At 39.2% G+C, this 22,631-nt stretch overlaps 2 protein-coding genes across 3 annotated transcripts; one reads left to right on the plus strand and one right to left on the minus strand.

Annotated features, from left to right (window-relative positions):
* Window positions 1–2,505: 2,505 nt before the first annotated feature.
* TMEM234 (transmembrane protein 234) lies at window positions 2,506–11,366 on the minus strand. Of its 2 annotated transcripts, none has more exons than XM_075195212.1 (4): window positions 11,075–11,366; window positions 5,995–6,061; window positions 5,823–5,915; window positions 2,506–3,061 (listed from the first exon to the last, which is right to left on the minus strand). In XM_075195212.1, exons 1-4 carry the CDS (start codon window positions 11,240–11,242, stop codon window positions 3,039–3,041), a joined length of 351 nt encoding a protein of 116 aa, XP_075051313.1. In that variant the 5' UTR covers window positions 11,243–11,366; the 3' UTR covers window positions 2,506–3,038. The 2 variants fall into 2 exon arrangements, with proteins under 2 accessions (XP_075051313.1, XP_075051312.1); XM_075195211.1 differs by lacking the exon at window positions 2,506–3,061 and adding an exon at window positions 3,970–4,482.
* LOC142138488 (eukaryotic translation initiation factor 3 subunit I) lies at window positions 11,357–21,712 on the plus strand. Its single transcript, XM_075195210.1, has 11 exons — window positions 11,357–11,452; window positions 12,333–12,425; window positions 16,189–16,276; window positions 17,673–17,738; window positions 18,311–18,460; window positions 19,264–19,391; window positions 19,584–19,694; window positions 19,881–19,970; window positions 20,051–20,124; window positions 20,194–20,286; window positions 20,374–21,712. The coding sequence occupies exons 1-11, from the start codon at window positions 11,450–11,452 to the stop codon at window positions 20,453–20,455; spliced, it is 978 nt and encodes a 325-aa protein (XP_075051311.1). The 5' UTR covers window positions 11,357–11,449; the 3' UTR covers window positions 20,456–21,712.
* The last annotated feature ends 919 nt before the right edge of the window (window positions 21,713–22,631 follow it).

The raw sequence follows: 22,631 nt of genomic DNA on the forward strand, positions 1-22,631 counted from the left end.
TCGTAGCAGCCTTCTGGAGGTCATTTTGCTCCCTGCTGGGTATTAATCTTAGTCTGTCATCTGCCTACCATCCACAGTCAAACGGACAGACTGAAAGAGTGAACCATTCTCTAGAGCAATACCTGCGTTTATATATTTCCAAAAGCCACAACAACTCGGTGGACCTTCTTCCATGGGCTGAATTCGCCTACAACAACGCATGCCATTCATCATCCCAACATTCTCCATTCTTCTGCAATCTCGGGTATCACCCCAAAACCAACTCATTGTCTTCCTTGAACCTAGGTCCACGGCCACCCTGCTCAGAAGAATCTGGAAGATGGTACATCAAACCTTACTCCAAGCCTCTTTTAAGTCCAAGGTCTTTGCCGATCTTCACCGTTCCGCCTGTTCCTTTAAGGTTGGGGATTTCGTGTGGTTGTCGACCCGGAACAACTCCGCCAACCGTGCAAAAAGTTAGGGCCCAAGTTTATCGGTCCTTTTTCCATCCTGAAACAAATTAACCCGGTGTCTTTCAGGTTGAAGCTTCCAGAATCATTAAAAATACCCAACACGTTCCACTGCTCCTTGTTGAAATCGTTCTCTCTTCCAGGAAGTTCAGACAACAACGACCTTCTAAACCTCAGCCCGTATCCATCGATGGACATCAAGAATTTGAGGTCGAGAAAATCTTGGACTCAAAGAAAGTCCAAGGGCAAACTAATTTTCTTGTTCATTGGAAGGGGTATGGCCCTGAAGAGCGGTCCTGGGTACCACAAAGGAATCTACATTCTGATAAGCTGCTTTTTAAATTCTTTAAAAAATTCCCGGGAAAACCAGGTTATCGGCGTTCCCTGACCCCTCCTCAAGGGGGGGGGTACTGTAACGAGCCGCGGCAGCTTCAGGCGTCGCCGCGACTCGCCCCCTCTGGTGCCCTCGCGTCCCGGGACGTCACTTCCGCTATGTCCCGGCACCTAGGACAGCCGGGCGCGCGCAAAGGAAAATTAATTATTGCCCAGCTAGGCTGTTTCTCTTTTGCTCCTAGGGCAGTTTTCTATTGGACCACACTAGTATATAAGGCAGGAAGGGGAAAGTCCTCCCTGCCGGTTATAGTTCCTGCTTTGCTGCATACTAGCCTGCTGTGTTCCTTCCTCCCTGTTACCATTGGATTTAATTATTGTTGCCGACCTCTGCCTGAAACCGGAATACGTTTGATTGCCTGTGCCCCTTGATCTTTTTGCCTGGACTCCTACGCTGCTGTTATGCCTGTGATCTCTGACCTCGGTTTTGTTTACTGGATATTCTGCTGGCCTTCGACCCTTGCCTGGATTTCACTCTGCTAATTGCTCCTATACGCTATCCCTGGGTTCTCCCCAGTCAGTGCACAACTCACGGCCCTCAGCTGTCTGCAGCCAAGTCTGTCCCCACCACTAGGGACTCCAGCGAAAACCAGACTTCTGAGTAGACTCCGGGTTTTGTGGCGCTGGCTGTTGGGGTTACTAACAACTATCAAATTATATTGTCCATGTTAATTTATATAATTCTCCAAAATTCTGAAAACCAACATGGAACCCTGGAGTTTATATGACATCCCCCTCTGAATGCCGCTAAAAAAACAATGTTCAGGCCATGATTAGGGGAGGTTGGATAACAGGTACAAGTTTAGTCAGAATGGGCAGCCCAGTTGCTACAAGAGTTGAAGGAGTAACTATAAAAAAAAAAGAAAAAAGGTATACTTTACTGTGGATGTGCCATTCGCTGGATGTCCGATGACTTAACGTTTGAACACTGTACTCCTTATGGAGAAGGAGCACCAATACCCTTACGAGAGGAGTGTAACTTTAGATCCACTGATATCCCAATGAGCCAGTCAATGTTATCCAAAAAATACAAATTTTAATAAATGAATCATGAGTGTCAATATATTGTTTAACCTTACCCTGACTATCCACTGCAGCTTTGGTAATAAGTTAAGTTTAAGTATACCCCACAGCTTTTAGACAGCATACAAATGGGATGTAAAACAGAACACAAAGCTCAGATGATAAAGCACAGCTTGCTAGATATGCAGGTTGCGCAGCGTCAGACTGTTGTCCCTTGGACCCACCACAGGGAATTATTGTAAAAGACCACCCTTGACATAAGAAAAAAAAATGTAGGGCTTAGTGCTTCCTAAGCATTATATTTTGTTCTAAAATCACCTCATTTAGCATTGTTCATGCTGCCTATGCTCATATATTTTTCTCAGCAGAGACTCAAACATATGCCCATCTGAGTAGCAGTAGCATTTGTGCCTCTTTATGACTGGAAAGGCAGGGCAGGAGGGAAGAGACTAACTAACATAGGCCAAGTACAGTAAGGGCGTGTTTATTGAAATGCGGCTGAGGCAAACCAGCACTGAGACACATGTACATCTTTCAGGAGCTGTATCTTTTGCATCTTCTAGAGAGAAGATACAAATGCATGCTGATGATGATGGTCGCCAGCACTAGCTAACTGGTTCTGAGCACAGAACAGTGGCAGAAAATAGGGACATATAAGGTAGACAAAATAAATGGCGACAGAGGGTTGTGAGGGCCAGCTCATCATCATCCTCATTATTTATATAGCGCCAGCAGATTCCATAGCGCTTTACAATTGGGAACAAACAGTAATAAAACAATACTGGGTAATACATACATACAGAGAAGTAAGAGGGCCCTGCTCGCAAGCTTAAAATCTATGGGACAATGGTTTGATACACAAGGGTAAGTGCTACATCATATTGAATATTTGTCCAGCTAGAATGCAAAGGTTACAAATGACAATCTAATTGCTAGAGGGCACAACTGAAACAAGAGTGACATAAGACTGAAAACCAAGTACACAAGTAATTGCTCTCCACTATCCCTAAAATGATTAATGATAGCTAAGCAACACCTCCTCCTAAACATAAAGGGTAATTTACGAACAACAATATCCACAATTCTTTAAGTGCACGTGCTTGTGCTTATAGCACTTTTTAAGGTGCACCCTCACATCACAGTCTTTGGAAACACTCCTGTAAAAGCAATCTTCGTCTACTTTTGCAGGTTGGTGGATGCTATGGAAACAGTAAAAAAAACCACATCAAATTCCAATCTACTACCACTTTAGTATAACCCCCTTTATTTATTTAACATTTTTCTCCTAAAACTCTTACCCTTTTGCAGTAACATATATGACAAATCCTTTACATAAGATTTCAGTCACTTAGACACTAAAATACAATAACACAAGCAATAGTTATTCACTGCTCGAACAGTGTTACATAGAAGCATCACCATTCTAAGCTATAAAGGTCATTCACGGACTGCAGATGTAACTGGCAGATGCCTCGGAAAATGCACTGGTTGGAAACAGTAAAAATGTCACATCACAGTCCGACATACTACCACTTTAGTACCAACTCCTTTATTCATTTAACATTTTCAGTTATTCTCCAAAATTCAGGTGGCTTATCCCTATTATGTCTTAAATTAATTAAAAGAATGAGACAGAAAATAATTAAAAATTAAAATAAGTAAATTAAAGAGATTGTATCACTTTTGTGTGCTGTCACATTGATGGATCTGTGCCTATAATTGTACTTGCAGAAGTGTACTTGTGTACTTAGCGCCTGGATCCAGCCAATTCCTCCCATCTGTGGTGACAACCCCTGCAGACACCACCACTTTGGCCTGCAGATTCATGCACTTCCCCTTATAGGTGTACTTGTGTAAACATAGTAGCATTAAGTCACAAAACAGCATTTGCATTGTAGTTCTGCAGTTTCTAAATGAGCTTTGATATCTAAAGGCTTTAACCATGAGCATGCTGGACAGATTTAGTTAAGTATAAATGCATCAGTTGTATACAATGTATATATTTTATTGCATAAACAAGACTTCACTTGCCCTTTAAGCATACCCATTCATACATGATGTCTACAAAATTCCCTTTTAATCTATGAATAAATTAATAGACCACAACTTTAAGGCTAAGTACAAGACCCAAGTTTGTTTATTGTTTCCTATTGTTTCCTAAGTACCGTAGATGTATCAAAAGAAGAGCAATACAAGAATACTATGCACGTCAGACAGTCACTGCATGATTTGTTTTCTTAACTAGGCTGACTTGGATCATAGCATTTTTATTGGCAACATTTTTTCTTTTGCATTTTATATTTAGATATACCAACTAATACTTTGTATTCATCGATACATATACCTGATCCTAAAGTGCTCTTCAGTCCATCCAGCTCAAACTACAGAGAATAGAATATATATCCAGTTGATGCACTTACAGTCTGTGTTTTGAATTCACAATCTGCTGTCCTTGTTATCCTTCAACCACTTTGTTGATATACCTTTTATCGCACAATGTGTGCCATGTATTTCTTGCAAGTCTGGTTTCTTCTTTGTTGTAATTTACTTCAGTCAATGACAGAACTTAACACACAAATAGTGATTCCCAGTGTGGTGAGAAGCAGTCCTAGGACAGCTCCTGCATTCAGTGAGAAAGACTCATATCAACTAAAATAAACAGCATAGATATATAGCAAAATAAATAGTTTTTGTATATAAATCTGACCATACATTTGGTCACTGATCCATATATATGACCAGGGTAGCATAACTCACGTATTACTCTGATTTAACGTGTACTATTCATAGCAGAACAATCAATTAGTCTCATAAAATCAAGTGCATCTCCCTTGCGTCACCTCATGTGTGGTACATCGCAAACTCCTTTGTCAGCCCCTCTCTCACTGTGCTTTTACTATGGAGCTATATGTTTCTACAGATTATTATGAGACCTGCAACAATTATTACAGGTCTCATAATTGTTGTTTGTACATGGAGTTACTATGTGATATTTTTGTTTTGTACCCTGCCAAAAGTATTTTCCTTTTCCGTTTATTTACTGTAGACTCTTATGAAAAGTGAAATGAACTACAATGGTTAAGCAAAACAAATTGATGATATTATAACACTATATAGTTAGAAAAGTATTGACTAATTTTGACATTTAGTGGCATATTTATATTTTATTTCTAAAAAGTACACAATAACGCAAGGCATAGGAGTTTATTTCTCTGTATGCAGCAGAGGTATATAACTTCCAATATATTTTTTAAATGGTTTGTGTATAAAAGTCCTAATACAGTTTTTTTCTTTAAATATCCCAGTTGCATTGTTTCTCATTGGTCCCCAGATCCTTTCTTTATTATCAAAGCATGTGCTTCTCAGAATAAATCCCTCTTGTTGTATTCAATGCATGCTGCATCTAACTAGTTGAACATATTAATTTTGTTTCCTATAGAAGTATAATTCACACCATAACACTCTCACATCCTTTTGACAGAAGCCTCATATTACCACTATGTGCTGATGGAAGACCCTGCACCTACAAGTGTTACAGTATTAGCCTGGAGCTTCCTACTGGCCTTCATCCCTCTCCTCACATCATGGCACTGCCCTTCACATACAGCCCTGTGCCAACTTACATTATCAAGGGAATGGATAGGTAACTGTCTCACATCAGATCAGCTCACCCATCTCCTACAATAATCTCTGCAGTTGTGCACTTTCTGATGATCTGTACGGTTATAACCATTTTTTATCCCCGCCTACTATAAAACTGGGTGAGCTTGATGAGAGAAGCAGGTGGTGAAGAATGATAACAAAATGTGCTCTAACCTTAGTCAAAAGCATTTTAACAAATCTATCATCGCTGTTATTAATAAATGACTAGACAATGTGACCAAACCAAAGTAATGGCAAGTCCAAGAGCACAACAAAATAGTGTTTTTTTTAAGAATATAGCTGTGTATCGCAACTTACCCTTTCCTCCAATGTCTTCTCCTAGGATCCTCCCACTCACCATTGTAAAGACCAGTGCAAGAGAATTACAGATTGGGACTGCCAGAGACAGCTCTACAGAGAAAAAGATAAGCAGTGAATGAGTCTGTGATAGTTTCTATTGAAGAGAGTTCAGAACAGATATAGAGGTTACCTGTTGAGGCCAAAGTAAGGTAGAAAACGAGTGAGCCACTCTGGTTCAGCAAAAATGGAATAATGTACTGAAAGAAGGGAAACACGAGGTCAAGCATTGCCGACTACTTATATGAGTGCAGAAAGAACCACAATGTATCCTGAAACTTAATATTAACTGAATGTTTACACTTTGTATTTACTGTGAAAATACACATTGCTACAAAACATAAACAATTCCACAAGCACAACAGTTACCTTCAATACTCTGTCTAATGATTAAGAGGGGGTGTGTGCAAAAATATTAAATCAAAATAAACTATTTTGTGAGATTTCTTATCCGACATGTCTTTGCAACATATGTAACCATGGAAACAGCCTTTGCAGTTCATGGATTGTTTCCATGGCAGCAGAAGTAGCTAAATTGCTAAGGAGTATCAGATATTCACGTCTGCCAAATTACAGTAACAGATATGTACGAGACATCCAGCTGAAGTTGTTTTAATAAGCAGTACTATCCCTAGTAACAGGAGTAATTCCTATAAGTTTTGGTTCTTAGCATGATTTTATTTAGACTAAAACAATACTTAGCATTTTTCAGTGGAGTTACCCTGCGTAGCTGCCATGAAATTAGACTCATCAAATATTAGGGCTTGGTGTTAAGTGTCCTGACATGTAAACAAGCATATTTAAAAGAGGGTGCCCTTTCTTTTTCACATGACTGTACATAATAACATGGTATGAATCAGCAACACCAATTAGAGAATCATAGTCAACTGAAGCAAACCGAGGCAGCAGTATTTCAGACCTGCAAAATATATGGAATGACAAAAACACAGATGTTCTTGCTACAAAATTGTATATTAGAGATTTCTGCCTTTTTGGGAAATCTAATAATGATTCACAATATTTGTCTTATATATATATATATATACACTAAATAGATAAAGGTATTCGGACGTTTGACCATTACACCAACAGAGACTGTAATAACATTGTATTCAAATACATATAATTTAATATGGAATTGGTCCCCCTTTTGAAGCGATTTGTGCCCGATCATTCTCTAGAGCCGCGGTTCCCACAGTGTGCGCCGCGGCTCCCAGGGGTGCCGCGGCGCTGTCACAGGGATGCCGCGGGCCAACCATAGAAAAAACAAACAACACATAAATAAGCTGCGTGAGAGAGGAGGTTACTGGGTCCCGGCACCGCGCGGATTGGTAAGTTTATGTGTTGTTTGTTTTTTCTATGGCTGGCGCGGAGCAGAGTGAGAGAGGGTAGAGGAGGGGGACAGCGTGACAGAGGAGGGGGGATATCGTGAGAGAGGGAAGAGGAGGGGGACAGCGTGACAGAGGAGGGTGACAGCGTCACAGAGGAGGGGGGACAGCGTGACAGAGGAGGGGGACAGCGTGAGAGAGGGCAGAGGAGGGGGACAGCGTGAGAGAGGGCAGAGGAGGGGGACATCGTGACAGAGGAGGGGGACAGCGTGAGCGAGGGCAGAGGAGGGGGACATCGTGACAGAGGAGGGGTGACAGCGTGAGAGAGGGCAGAGGAGAGGGACAGGGGGATAGAGGAGGGGGGACAGCGTGAGAGAGGGCAGAGGAGGGGGACAGCGTGACAGGGGACAGAGAGAGGGGGACAGCGTGACGGGGCAGCGTAAGAGAGGGCAGAGGGGGCAGCATGGCAGAGGGGACAGCGTGAGAGAGGGCAGCGTGTCTGTATGCAGAGGGGGCAGCGTGTCTGTATGCAGAGGGGGCAGCGTGTCTGGATGCAGAAGGGGCATTTTTGCATACAACTAAATAAGTATTTCTGTCCTGACCTAAATACTTATTACATTTATTTGACCCAACTACTTATAAAACAGGACTGCTCATTAATTATTTTGGAGGGGTGCCTTGAAAAAATTATGGAGACTCTAAGGGTACCGCGAACTGCAAAAGTTTGGGAACCACTGCTCTAGAGCATTTATGAGGTCAGCCACTGATGTTGGACGAGAAGGCCTGGCTGGCAATCTCCATTCCAGGTCATCCCAAAAATGTTCGATGAGGTTGAGGTCAAGGCTCTGTGCGGGACAGTCAAGTTCTTCCATACCAAACTCATCAAACCATGTCTTTGTAGTCCTTGCTTTGTGCACTGGGGCACAGTCATGTTGGAATACAAAAAGGGCCTTCCCCAAACTGTGGCCACAAAGTTGCAAGCATAGCATTGTCCAAAATTACTTGGTATGCTGAAGCATTAAGATTCCAGTTCACTGGAGATAAGGGGCCTAGCCCAAACGCTGAAAAACAGCCCCATAGCATTAACCCTCCTCCACCAAACTTCACAGTTGGCATAAAGCAGTCAGTAAGATAATGTTCTCCCGGCATCCGCTCAACCCAGACTCGCCCATCTGACTGCCAAACAGAGAATTCCGATTTGTCACTCCACAGAACACGTTTCCACTGCTTCACAATCCAGTGTTAGTGGTTTACACCACTCCATCCGACGCTGGTGATGTGAGGCTTTCATGCAGCTGCTCGATCATGGAAACCCATTCCATTAAGCTGCAGCCGCACAGTTTTTGTGCTTACATTAATGCCAGTGGAAGTTTAGAACTCTTCAGCTATGGAATCAGCAGTGCACTGGTGACTTCTACGCACCATGCACCTTAGCAGTCATTGACCCTGCTGTGATTTTACGTGGTCTTCCACGTAAAATCACTGTTGTTCCTAAACTAATCCACTTTCTAATAATATCACTTACAGTTGACTGTGGAATATCCAGCAGGGATGATTTATGTGTGATAATCCTTTCACAATACCATAACCTGTATCCCAGTGACACAGGTAAGCTATCATTAGGCGCAACAAATGTCCAAAAATATGACAAAAAGCAGGAAAAGATGTGGCCAACACAAGACCCTAAGTTTATATAGCACTTTTAGAGAAATAACATAGAACTCTGTCTAATATATGCTTTCCACTGTTGTAAGCCAAATGAGCTAGCCCAATAATGCTCTAGCTTCTCTGCCTTTTGACTAAGATCAGGTGTAGATGCTCATGTATGTAGAAGGGGCTTAAAGGTGCCCCCTATAGGTGATGGGCTGTCACCTGGTCCACTGGCCAAAAGGCTGGTGGTGTCTAGAGCCTGAGGTGCTCACGTGTCCCCAGGTAGAAAGGGCCGAGGATGCCTGAACATTCATTGGTGATGAAGAACCTGCAGCATCCTTCAGAGAGAACAGAGAATGGTACTGAGCACTTCAAAACCCTTTTATCACCTTTTAATTTATTTGTTGGACCTGGCCTTTTGGTTAGACCAGAACTTTTTTTAAACCCACTGGCCATTAGGTTGGGGCCTGCGGGTATTTATTTATTAACACATGGCACTTATCACAAGCACTTTTTATGTCTTTTTTTTGATTGTTGTGGAGTGGTACGTTTTTATTGGGGTTGGGTATAAACCCTTATGGGTGATCCTCTCTCCCATGTCATCGGAGGCTCCCTCCTTCTGGGGGGCAGCTGAAGAACCAATCCCCAGGGGAAGCTTTGGCCGACCCCGGGGTAAAGTGAACCGCTCGAGCCTTGCGGCGGAAGTGGCACTGAAGACTGTTGCCTCTTAAGGGGCCCTTTGGCTCAGGAGGTCAGGGATGTAAAGGGGCTCTCCCTAGCTTCAGCAAAGTAGGGCCCGAAGATGTTTTTTCCCCTCTTTGAGGTCTTCTGGTTCCTGAAAGATGGGAAGGAAAGGGGCCCTTTCCCTTTTGGGAATGTGTCCAAAGTCCCATGCCCCCAGCACAGTCACAGACTGCAATGGATGTTTTGTACCACACACACATTGGGCTTCAATATAAAAATATAATGCTCTAGCAACAAATACTTGATGAATATGTCAGACCTCTTAAATATTAGTCTGGCAATGTCTCGGCAACATGTCTAGTTCTTAGCATATTTATAGGCTAAATACTGATTTGGCCCTCCACTGTGTGCTGGTGACAGGTCTACTTTAAAGGAGGTAACACCTTTCAGACACTCTTGGGGGTAAATGTATGAACATGCGGATTCTTCAACACCCACGTGTTCCTCGTGTTCGGCGATTAAATATCAAGCGCCGCTGCATTGTAAAGGGAAACTTCCCTTTACAATGCAGCGCCGCTTGAAATTTAATCGCCGAACACGCGGGTGTTGAAGAACCCGCATGTTCATACATTTACCCCTTGGTATTGTTCCCTGGATCCCTGTAAGGCAAGTGTCGTTTAACTATAACCACATATTTTCTATTTCAAGCCTCAATACTGAAATGGCAGAGCCAAGGGTTCCCAAATCCATATCATATAGGATGCTTCCACTTCAGGTCTTACTCTATGGATAATTATTATTTTGATTTTTAGACATCTGCACGACTCTATCGGTTTTCACCGAATAAAAACAGCATAAACAAAATAAATGAATAGCTTAGCTGAAGGCGTGTTATAATCGAAAGTATATTATTATATTACACTATACTTTGCTTTTTATCACATTTTTATACATCAATTCGTGGCGTTACGGATACCAGAAATCCATATTATGATTCAATAACCTGGAGGAAACTACCTGTGGTTTATAGATAAGCATCTTTACTATCTTTATTGGGTACATGGGCAATTCACCATTTCAGTACACCTTAAATGGTTACTACACCATATGGAAGCCATATATTCAATTTTCTAACATGCACATCAAATACCTGAGACGCAACAGGTGACCACTGACTGCAGCCCTGTTACAGTGAGTTTAGTTTCCCTCTGTAAAGACATAAGGGGGTATATTTACTAAACTGCAGGTTTGAAAAAGTGAAGATGTTGCCTATAGCAACCAATCAGATTTTAGTTGTCATTTATTTAGTACATTCTACAAAATGACAGCTAGAATCTGCTATAGGCAACATCTCCACTTTTGCAAACCTGCAATTTAGTAAATATACCCCAAATGACTCTGTGTATACTGTCAATAATACATTTTTAAACAGTATATGCATCTACACTGTGTATGAGTTGATCAGTCTCGAATATGTGCCTTTTGTAATATTTCTCTGAAGTAAAAATCTCCACTAAAAGCAAATTAGCGAGGTTTGCCTGTCCTTCTCACCCTGTAATTAGAGATCAGGAACCTGGCCTCACATAGCAGTCTCCGCACTTTCCTTTCCTCTCTCACACTTTCAACACCCTCTGCTCCTCTTCGCAGGAAAGGGTTAGTGACCCCCCATAGTAAGGACACCAAGAGCAACGAGAGCAACTCCCCTGCGGCCAGAGACATGGGCAGACTATGCTGGCACCACAGTGGGACAACATACAGACATGGGGAAGGGGAGGGGGTTTGCAGCTAGAATGCAGCGGCCAGAAAATTCAGAAAATATTCAGGAACGACACTTCCTACTCCCAAGACCATAGAAAGCAGGAAGTCGGTGTACTCTATCGTTCGCACTTCCGGATTCTTTCCCCACGCTGATCCTGCTGCACAACCATGGTGAGTGAGATGTACCGACAGCCGGGGCTTGTTTGCTCCTTGCTGCATCGGTGTATTGAGGAGATCACCAAGTCTCTATGCTTCGGGCTGAGGCAACATATGACTTCCCAACCATTTTGGATGCTAAGACCTGTAGTTCCACAACAGCTGGGGAGCCTTAAACATGTTGTTAATGCACTTCAGACTTGTCAGTGAGTGTGAGCTATTATCCTGCATGTCCAGTTACTCGTAGGCTTAGTGTAGGTGGATACAGCTGATTGGAAAATATATATTATGTTTCATTTATGAAGTGTTAATTCACCTTATGTTTGATTACAGTAATTGCACGAATGTCACTCCCCTCTTTGGGCCAAGATTTGCCAGCCCTCCCTGGTGATGGTCAAGCTCAGATGTTCCAGATATCCAAATTAGAATAGAAAATGTATAAGTGCTCTCTGTACAATCACAAACAATGTCGGTGCTATTATAGTGATTTGCCACTATCCTATGGTCATGTGAGAAGTCTGTGCAATGTATCTTAGACTGCCAGCTTCCCACAGATCTTTATTTTCATCTCAAATGGAGGTGCCAAGTTTAAATGTTCGTCAGCATAGTCACTTACAGATGACATTAAGGATGCAGAAAGTATTTGTTTACGCTATCACTACTTAAGTTTTAATTGGTTAGAATTTCTGTAGCAAGTCAAAACCTTTCCCCATATTTTCCTGTCTTATCTGAAGCATTTAGGCATTTCAGGATTTTCATACAAGTGAGAAATTTAATGTTTTGGCATACACCAAATTGATTATGTTGATGTTTTTAACAACTTGTTGTAATTTCATGAGCATATCAAGCTTGTTAAACAACCTGCTTTTCAGGTAAAATATATTTCTATTTTCAGCGACCCATCCTGCTTCAGGGCCATGAGCGATCAATCACCCAAATCAAGTATAACCGTGATGGGGACTTACTTTTTACAGTTGCCAAAGATCCAGTAAGTACGCCACTGGCTTAGCAAGTCTAATTCTGCTCTTGTAATCATATGTGGTTAACATTAAGGGCCTCGTGCAGATTCTGACATAATTTAATCTACACTTTTGGAGAAAATTAACGTAATTAGTATGCAGAGTCGGACTGCATAGTATGCAAATTACCCTAAGTTAAGAGTTGTAAAGCACTCCAACACCATGGGCAGATGTTGATATAATTTAAGCTTTCATGGTATTAGAATAATTTATTGCTAAACTTAAATATTACCACATATGATCCTCTTGATAAACAGAACAGTAGATAGGAGCTGCACGGTGGCTAAGTGGTTAGCATTTCTGCCTTACAGCACTGGGGTCATGAGTTAATTTCCCAACCATGGCCTTATCTGTGAGGAGTTTGTATGTCCTCCTCGTGTTTGTGTGAGTTTCCTCTGGGTGCTCCGGTTTCCTCCCACACTCCAAAAAAACAACATACTGGTAGGTTGCAAACAAATTGACCCTAGTCTCTCTGTCTGTGTGTGTGTGTGTTAAGGAAATTAGACTGTAAGTCCCAATGGGGCAGGGACTGATTTGAGTGAGTTCTCTGTACAGCGCAGTGGAATTAGTGGCGCTATATAAATTAATGGTAATAATAATAATAAGATTATTGTTGTGTGGAAAGAATATCTATTTATCACTTTCATGCTTGTAACAAATGTAATCATGTTGAAACTAGGAACTGCCCTGTATGGTTCAATATAATTTTATTTATTTAAGTCGAACAATAACAATATAGGGCAAAAGCACTAGTTATTAGTTTTTAAAGGTGCCAATAACTAAATAAGAAAATCAATGTAGAACAAATGTATAAGCATACCCGATATAATTCAAATGATTGCTTATCTGGTTAATCTCTGGATCAGCAGGGCTTCCGGGTAAATCAGTTGCTCAGAGCATGTAGGAACAGAACAAAAGTTGCGGATAAACCCACATACAGTGTAGTAAATAGGTCGCCTTTAAATGTAAAATTACAGCTGCACTTACAGGGAAAAAAATAATATTTTCAGCTTATATGTTGCACCATATGTGAAGTCCAAGGCTTTTAATACCTTCCAGGAGATGACTCCTGCAGTTTCATCCAGTGTAACAGTATGTAGAAAGCAAATCCCTCATCTTGATGCCATCACTTCCTTGAAGTAACGAAAACTTAACTCCCTTCCTTAGAAAATATAAGGAAGCATGGACATATAAATCAAATAGAAAATCATAAAACATGACTAATGATATAAAACCATACTCAAATGTCATAAAACCATTTTATAAAGAACAGAGCATAAAAGTATACAATTCATAAAGCCAATAATAAAAACTAATAATTATAAATTATATTAAAAGGAACCAGCATCTAATACAACTGATAAAAGAAGCGCCTGATATATAAAAATAAAATCCAGAAGGACCAAAAGATAAAAGGAGGGGGAAAAAAAAAGCAAATCAGAATAATAATTATTAAAACAGAGCTATTTTAGATGCCTCCATTAGCCCGTTTGGAGAAATAGTATTTAGCTGGTATAACCAGAACAGCTCCCATTTGGAGAGTTTCTTTTGGCTATCACCCCACCTTACTCCTAGAATAACCTGTTCTAGTCCTTTGAACTTCAAAAATGAAATCTGAGTTATGTTTGAATTTAAAATGTAGAGACACTGCATGTGTTTCTACTTTATTCTTAATATTACTGACATGCTCTTGTATTCTTATTTCAAGTAGATGCTTTTTCCCCACAATGTATTGTAAGTTACATGTGCATTTGGAAAACATAAATTACTGAAGTTGTTTTGCAATTCATAAGATGTCTAATGTTAACAGTACTATTATCTGTTTTATTAAAAATGTTTTTTTGCCCATGTTTAAACATATTACAATGATTACACTTTAAACATCCCACTGTATGTTGTGGTAGTATATTACAATCTAATCTTGCATTTTTCAACATACTAAGTGCCAATTGTTCTTTCCAATTTGTTGCCTACTTAAAAACTTTATCATCTGCATCTAAGGCAGTGTACTATTGATCTAAATAATATACATGGTAGTCAAAGAGCACTTAAGTATTGACAGGTCGAATTTCAGGTGAAGGAGAATTCTGATTGTTTCTAATTTGTAAGGTACACAAGCAATTCAATAAAGCATGTTAGTGTGGAATTTTAGTTTTATTGATGCACATGTATATTGGTAGATGTACATTCTATTCTAGTTTAAAAGTTACTAGCGTGCAAAAGTTTGGAATCACTAAGAAATTTCATGGTTTTTGACTTTTTTTTTTTTTTATCAAAGTAACATTAAATGGGTTTATAAATATTGTTAAGACATGACTAATGCTGCAAATGACTATTACTGCTTTAAATGACTGATTTATAATTTATTATTCACATATGACTGCAAAGCCCCATTTTTATCAGCCATTACTCCAGTCTGCATATCTAAAGATTAATTCTGGGTTAAATAATTGCCAAAGCCAAACTGCTTTCTCAAGACACATCTGTTTTTAAATTTTTGGAGAAACTATGGCATCAGATTTTCTAAATTTTAAGGTTTCATACAAAGCTGTCCCCTACTGTCTTGAGAGAAAAGGGAAAGCTGGATCTAATTGGGTTAAAAAAGAAGCAAAAGGTCCAGATGTACAACTACATCAGAGTTTGCAGTTTGAGAAACATACGCGTTGACGGCTTCCTTATATAGTACATGCCTTATACCACTGTCATCTGCAACAATAAAAAGACAACTGCAGGATGCTGGTCTTATAAGCAGAGTTGCAAAGAAAAATCCATATTTGAAACTGGCAGGTAGGAAAAAAAAAAAGGTAAAATGGGCAAAAAAAACAGACATTGAATGGTGGATGACTGGAAAAGAGTATTATGGACGGAAGAGTCTAAGTTTGAGGTATCTGGTTCGAAGAGGAGAACAAATGTGAGATGTAGAGTAAATTAAAGGATGCTAAAGGAGTACTTGATGTCTTCTGTCAAGTATGGCAGAACAAATTTGATGATATGGGGTTGTTTTGGTGCTGGTAATGTGGGAGGTTTACCCAGAATATAAGGAATAATGAATCGGAAAGGTTACTGCTCTATTTTACAACGTCATGCCATCTCCTTTGGCCAACGCTTGATGGGGCGAATTTCAGAATGCAACAGAACAACAATACTCGGCTTGCAAAAACTATTTGGTGAAGAAGTAGGTAGTCTGAGTATTGTCTTTCATGGACTGGCCAACACCAGATCCCAACTCTATTAAGCTCTTGTGGGATGAACTTGACAAGGAAAAAATGCCTGGCCAGCCAATTGCACCTCTGGAAAGAGTTATAGAAATCATGGGTACAAATTTCCCTTGAATTTCTTCAAAACTGATCGCTAGTATGCCAAGCTGTATTTGCTGCAAATGGAGGGTTATTTGATGAATGAAGACTTTGATGAATAAAATTGTTATGTAAAATAAAAATGTTATGATATTGTCAATGTACTGGCTATAATTTCAGGTCAATTTAAATGTACCTTGATTTAAAAAAAGTATAAATTCTTTCAAAAATCTCAACATTTCATAGTGATTCCAACTTTTGCACTCTAGTGTATATCTGTATCTATCATGTAATATATAAACACCTTTACTTCACATTTGTCTGCAAATATGATATGCAGATTTCTTTATGTGCATTATATATGATGATACTCGTGAGAGTTTCTATTAAGAGACTTAACAATGTTAATTGTACTTCTGGGTATTTTTGTCTCTAGGTGGTAAATGTTTGGTACTCTGTGAACGGAGAGCGTCTGGGCACATACAATGGGCACACAGGAGCAGTATGGTGCGTGGATGTTGATTGTATCCTTTTTGACGTCTGAAGCTTTTATTAAAATTTAGTGTCACAGAGCCAGTGACTATTACAGGAGAGTAAAGTGGTTGGTAAGAAAAGCAGTCCCTAATTTAAGTGCATAATGCTAATGGTTTTGAGATCTTCTAAAATTTACTTTTATGGTAATTCCTGAAATGTACTTTTTATTCAACATCTCCCTCTCTCCATCTATCAGAAATTCTGCCCAGGATCTCAAACCACCCCATGTGGAAACTGCAGTTTATTATTTAGAATACCCTCCAAATGCTTAATGCACTTGTGTGGCATCATTTCAGTTTTACTCATAGAAATGAATGCTTTCAAAGTTAATGTTTTTATACCCTGTGCTTTAAATGTTAAGTGAAAAGTGCCAGTATGACACCATACTAGCATACAAAGAAAACTGTTCAGTTTTGTATTACATAGTAAATTTAAAAATGTTTATATAAATTAGTAACCTCTACAACAGAATTCATGGTGTACAGTGGTGATAGAAAGTTTGTGTGCATTTCAGTTTTCAGAATTTCTGCATAAATGTGACCTTATATATGATTACACCTTTCTCCAACTCATATAAATAAGGAGATCCCAATAAATCAAATGACACACAGGAATATACTTTTTTTTTTTCTTTTATTGATTAAAATATCCCAGTTATATGGTACGCTTTATACTGGTGTTATGCATTCTGTTTGCATCACATACTGTTATTATGTGTATTGAATCCTGTTTTTGTCTGTAATAGCTAATCAGATTCTTGTGCTTATTACACTTATTTGTGCTTGTGTATTATATATATGTATGTATAATACTTGCATTTATATTGTCTTGCCTATATTTATATATCTCACACTTTCAGAAGGTTCACAAACTTTTTTTTGCACCAGTGTAGAGGGAAGTTGCGAGAAATAGGTTTTGGATGGATGTGAGTTTGTTGTAGGCAAGAGCTAGTTTTCTAAATTGTGCAGGTAAAGAGTTGGGAGGGAAGCAGAGAGTTGTGAATGAGGTTAGAAGAATAAGAAGTTTTCGGGTGGAAGGAGTAGAGTGAGCATATGGAGGGAATGATATGTATGCGTTAGGATATCTCAGTAGCAGAAATGTTGGCATAATTGCCAAGGGTCTCAACTTGTCCTGTGTGGAAACCAGGTGCAGTTCAGATTCAGATCAGTTTCTAATATAGATGTCGCTTACAGTGATCCAAAACTACAATTTGCTTTTTATTTGCGCACGTTTTACATAGTAAATTTGAAAATGAGAACCTCTAGACGCTCATCGATTTAATCGGGAATGTACTTCATGGCTAGAGAGTGATTGTATTGTCTAGTACTGGTGCCCTGTTCCTCAATATCAGACTTTGCATATGAAATTCTTTAACCAAGTTGTCAGGGGACTCGCGTCATGTACTTTCTGGATCAGCAGATAACTCCTGCAGATTATTTGACTGTGAAACGGGTGAGTACTTGTAGACCTTTTACATTTCCCCTCGTACTTTTCTATCTACTGGTCATTTCTCTGTGACATTTAATTGGCTATCTTTTTACAAATAATGTAATAGGCTATACCTGTGACTCAGACTTGCTGTTCTTTGTGCTCCGCTTACTAAATTATTTATTGTGCATGCTAATCTCTTATTCTTTTTGTCTCCATCTACCTTTCAACTAATAAGTACATGGCAAAATCCTGTGGATTTACTCACTAATGAGGAGTAAAGTACAAGCAATGCCAGTGTCTGCATATCATTCTACTATTGCTGCACTTTGTAAATAACTGATATTTAATTAACTAATAGGACAAAATAAGCACAAAACTAAGTCCGAAACAAGATGGTAGTCAAGAAAGAAGTGTAGCACATTTATATAAGTGTTTGAAGATTTTTATAATCATGTTGCTTTGCAATACAGCATTTATATAGTTAGCAGTCCGTTCTGAAACAATACAATTAACCTAGATTTCGTGAACGTGTTTCATTTTCTTTTGTGCTTTTTCTCACTGCCTTCCTGACCTTTTTCTTTGTGTCCCTTCAGGGAAGCAGCTAGCTCTACTGCAGACAAATTCAGCCGTCAGGACCTGTGGATTTGACTTTGGAGGCAACATCATCATGTTCTCGACAGACAAGCAGATGGGTTACCAATGCTTTGTCAACTTCTTTGACCTAAGGGACCCATCCCAGATTGGTGAGGAATTGTACCAACAAATAGGGTGTCTGGGGAACTAGTACCATAAAACTTACCGTTAGAGTAATGAATATATAGCTAGAACATAAAACAAGATGGATGTATTTAAGCCAGATAAACACCTTTTTAGGGAACATGGCTAATGAGTAAAACCTCAGGTTTTTCTTCATCTAAACATTGTTTTCCAAGTTAGTGTTTTTTAAAACATGCCACTGTCCTACTTTGCATCCTTATTTTGTTATGAAGCGCATTACTCAGAATTAAAGGTGACTATAAGTACATTGCTGACGTTTGTTGTGATTTCACTTTCATTATGTATCTATTGGAAAAGTTTATTGTATCAACCTGAGGAACATTTTTGTAAAAGCATTGCTTCTTTTCTTTCCTAACAGTTAGATAATATATATATTGAGGATGATTTCCAATGCTGGTGATTTACTTTGATATAAAATTTATTTCATTGATTGCTGTGTATTTTGGTATTTGACTTTTTATATTGGTGTGCTTACTTTGTCTTCGTTTTCTTTCCTGTTTTTGTATAAAAAATAAAAAAAACTCTGAGTAGCTAATCAGACCCATCTAAGATTTGTTATCACTTTTAAATTATTTCATAAGACTGATGCAATAGCATAGGGAAGGGTCAAGGTCATGTGCTGTAAATCATCAGTGAGTGTGGGAAATTAATGAGAAGTTGTCTCTGCTGAGGTTTTACTGTATAAATACTTGCATGCAAACCCAATAGTCCTATCCGTGGTTGGTAATGTCTGAAATTAATTCTTGCTGCTCTAATTTTATATTGACAGTGGACAATGAGCCATACATGAAGATTAGCTGCAGTGAGTCAAAGATAACCAGTGCTGTGTGGGGGCTGCTGGGTGAGAATATCATTGCTGGACATGAAAATGGGGAGCTGAACCAGTATAGTGCTAAGGTGAGACCAGGGTCCTTTCCCTCCAGATGCTGAAATTGTTGTCCAAAGCAGTAGTCTGTTTATATTCATGCAAGCTATTCATTTAAACTCTATATTTAATGGGTAGTCTTCTTTCAAAAATTGTGTGATGTATATTAAATGTGGTGGTATGCTTCTGACCGTCTTTTTTTTTTTTTTTCTTTTCCCCATCAGTCTGGAGAGATTGTCAACAGTATCAAAGAACACTCCAAGCAGGTGAATGATATACAGAGCTCCAGAGATATGACCATGTTCGTCACAGCATCCAAGGACTGCAGTGCCAAGGTGATAAGAGGCTTCTCGATCTCATGGTGGTCTGTAGAGGAGGGAGCAATTTATAAAGCAATGTTTCATTGCTGCAACCAATGGCAACCATAACCTTTACACCAATTTGTATAAATGACCCAAATTTAGATGTCTCTGCTGCAGTTGTGTGTTTTGTTTCCATGCTAAACTGTGTTCTCTTTGCAGCTGTTTGACAGCACATCATTGGAGCATCAGAAAACATTTCGTACAGAGAGACCAGTAAATTCTGCAGCAATTTCTCCAGTCTATGACCATGTAAGAGCATAGTCTTATGCTTATGTGTTTTATTAATGGTGTAAATAAGCTCATTTGCTTGTCTGACGCCCCTTTTGCAGGTTGTTCTGGGAGGAGGACAGGAAGCCATGGATGTGACAACCACATCAACCAGGATTGGTAAATTCGAGGCAAGGTAAGCAGGGTTACTATGAGAACAGGCTACATTAACATGGCATTGGATGCTAACGTCTGCTATTTACAGGTTTTTCCATGTTGCTATTGAGGAGGAATTTGGGAGAGTGAAGGGCCATTTCGGACCTATTAACAGTTTGGCATTCCACCCAGATGGCAAGAGGTGAGTGTAGTCTGAAGCAATCTAGTAGTGAACATATTTTAAAATGCCAGAATAATGTGACAATATGTCTCTTCCATCTCTCTACAGTTACAGCAGTGGCGGAGAGGATGGATATGTCAGAATACATTACTTTGATCAGCAATATTTTGATTTTGAGGTTGAATATTGAGCTAATTTCAATATACACTTTTTAATGGGAATCCATCGTGAAAAATGAAATAAGAATGTGTTGTGCTATCAAATATTACAAAACGATAAACAAAAAAACAACCAACCTTTTTCCCAAACATTCTCCATCCACAAACAGTGTCTTACGTTTTCAGCTTGCAAGCAGCTTGGTACACTCTTTAAAGGGAAACCATCATGAAATGTGTAATTTATCACTTGCCTTCATCATTTAAACAAAAACAAAAGAAAACCAATAAACTTTTTCCCCCAGCAGTCTCCCATTCACAAACATCTTCTGACTGTTCACTGCTGGAATATGGTGTTTTGTGATTTGCTCTTTTTACCATGACACATTAACTGTGATTTTAATGATTTTCTTTTTTTTTTTTATCTTTTTTTGGCACATCATGATCATCATGTTAAATTATTTTTTTTTAAACTGGCCTTTGTTTTCATTGGAACAGTCGCACAGATTTGATCTATGTGCATCTTTTCTATAGCCATCAGGTCAGCTCCTCATGGACAGCAGCAATGACACATACAGGCTTTAAGAAGGCACAGCACTAGTGAATATTCTAATTGTGTGCATAACTTTTTAACGGCTCATCTCCTATCATTTCAGTGCGATACAAAAAAGTATACATATTTCATATTGACAATTTCCTTTATAGCAAACTTAGTGTGCATTTACATGATTGTTCCACATTTATTTATTACCAATAATTCCATTCTTTTTATAAAAGAAAATAATTTGGGACATGTGGATGTGTATGAAATCCATTTCTACTTTCAAACAACATGGGCAAGATGATGCACCTGTTTGAAGGTATATTGCTGAATCACAGGTCCAGATAAATGTGAGCTGCTATTCATCTTTTCTTAAGTACAATTTCCGATGTTTCCACTCTCAAAGTAATGCACCCTACCTATTTTTAAGCAATGGTAAACAACATGTGGGCTACAACTCCCAGCATTCCCTGCCTGGCAAAGATGTAGGTCCACAACAGCTATAGAGCCACAAGTTGCCTAAATCTGCATTAAAGGGTTTATAATTATAACTGAACTTGCTGTCCTTTTTCACAATTAATTCACATACAACTTTAGTGCCTGAAGTATGGACTTATTAGTATTTTTATGGGAATAGCGATGATTGAGAGACAGCATCGGACCAACATGGTCATTGTATTTGAAGAGAAGGGGTCTTGGTAAGGTATCAGGATCTCTTCAGTGTGAAAAAATAAAAGCGCTTGAAAACTGAGTAAGCCTGTCTTGTGTTTCTTTATGTGACTTCTTACACTCCGGAACATCTTGGATGAAACAATAAAAGGACTTTTGGCAGCAGAATTTATTTATCGTAAGAAGGGGGGGGTTTAAGTGTAATGTAAAATGGATTTAATAAAGCTCGTTAATGCTATTGTGGGATAGGTAAGATCAAAAATTCACAGATATTATTGGGTCCAGTCAGAAGGTGGGTACTATAAGGGAGAGGGGGGTCGTGGAGTCTGTTCTATGGAATGGCAAGTGGACCAGAGTCATGGAAAGATAAGATTTATCATGTAGGCAAGTAATGTTGAGTTATTTTTTCTTCCAAGCATGTGACATGCCAGATATGATTTTTACATAATAACAGTAAAGGTGGTGGGGGGGTGTCTGGTTTTGTTTTTTCAAAATGGTTGCTATGATGATTTGCTGCTTTTAAAACATGGGTCATCAAATTAATAGAATATGTGTAGATTTTGTGAAGGGTAGGAGAAGAGAAAGGTCCAAGGATCTTTCTAAGAGAGTGTTCTAGTTTACGTATTTCATCCCAAAGACATTTTCAGGTATGTCCACCATGTATGGTGAAAACTTCCCTCATGACCACAATTCCTCCAATAAGCTGAATCAGAAGACCTATGTCTTATTGTGTTTGACAGGGGTACATTACCATGTATAATATATTTTGTATGCTGTTTTCTTGATTGTGGTGGAAATGGGAGGTCAGACTGGTCTCTAATCACCTCCCAATAATGCTCAGGAGGGCCAAGATCAGATGCCTATTCTACTTCATGTCTTCTATGAAAAGCTCAACTTAATTTGTCAATAGGAATTTTATAAATTGGAATCATACCTTCTAGTTAAGGAGTTTGTAGATAAAATGATTCATATGGGTTTGCAGAAGGGTAGTGATGAAACAA

Source organism: Mixophyes fleayi, chromosome 2 (assembly GCF_038048845.1).
Source record: "Mixophyes fleayi isolate aMixFle1 chromosome 2, aMixFle1.hap1, whole genome shotgun sequence".
Classification (NCBI taxonomy): domain Eukaryota; kingdom Metazoa; phylum Chordata; class Amphibia; order Anura; family Limnodynastidae; genus Mixophyes; species Mixophyes fleayi.

What these genes read in the sequence shown, in the direction of transcription:
- LOC142138488 (XM_075195210.1), top strand. An exon ending in TTACAGTTGCCAAAGATCCA is followed by an intron (nt 12,426 to 16,188) that starts GTAAGTACGCCA and finishes TTTTGTCTCTAG; the next exon opens with GTGGTAAATGTTTGGTACTC. An exon ending in AAGGGACCCATCCCAGATTG is followed by an intron (nt 18,461 to 19,263) that starts GTGAGGAATTGT and finishes TTATATTGACAG; the next exon opens with TGGACAATGAGCCATACATG.
- TMEM234 (XM_075195211.1), bottom strand. Translation starts at nt 11,242, where the DNA reads ATGTCTCTGGCCGCAGGGGAGTTGCTCTCGTTGCTCTTGGTGTCCTTA. An exon ending in CCTTACTTTGGCCTCAACAG is followed by an intron (nt 5,916 to 5,994) that starts GTAACCTCTATA and finishes TTTTCTCTGTAG; the next exon opens with AGCTGTCTCTGGCAGTCCCA. An exon ending in AGAAGACATTGGAGGAAAGG is followed by an intron (nt 4,483 to 5,822) that starts GTAAGTTGCGAT and finishes CACTGAATGCAG; the next exon opens with GAGCTGTCCTAGGACTGCTT.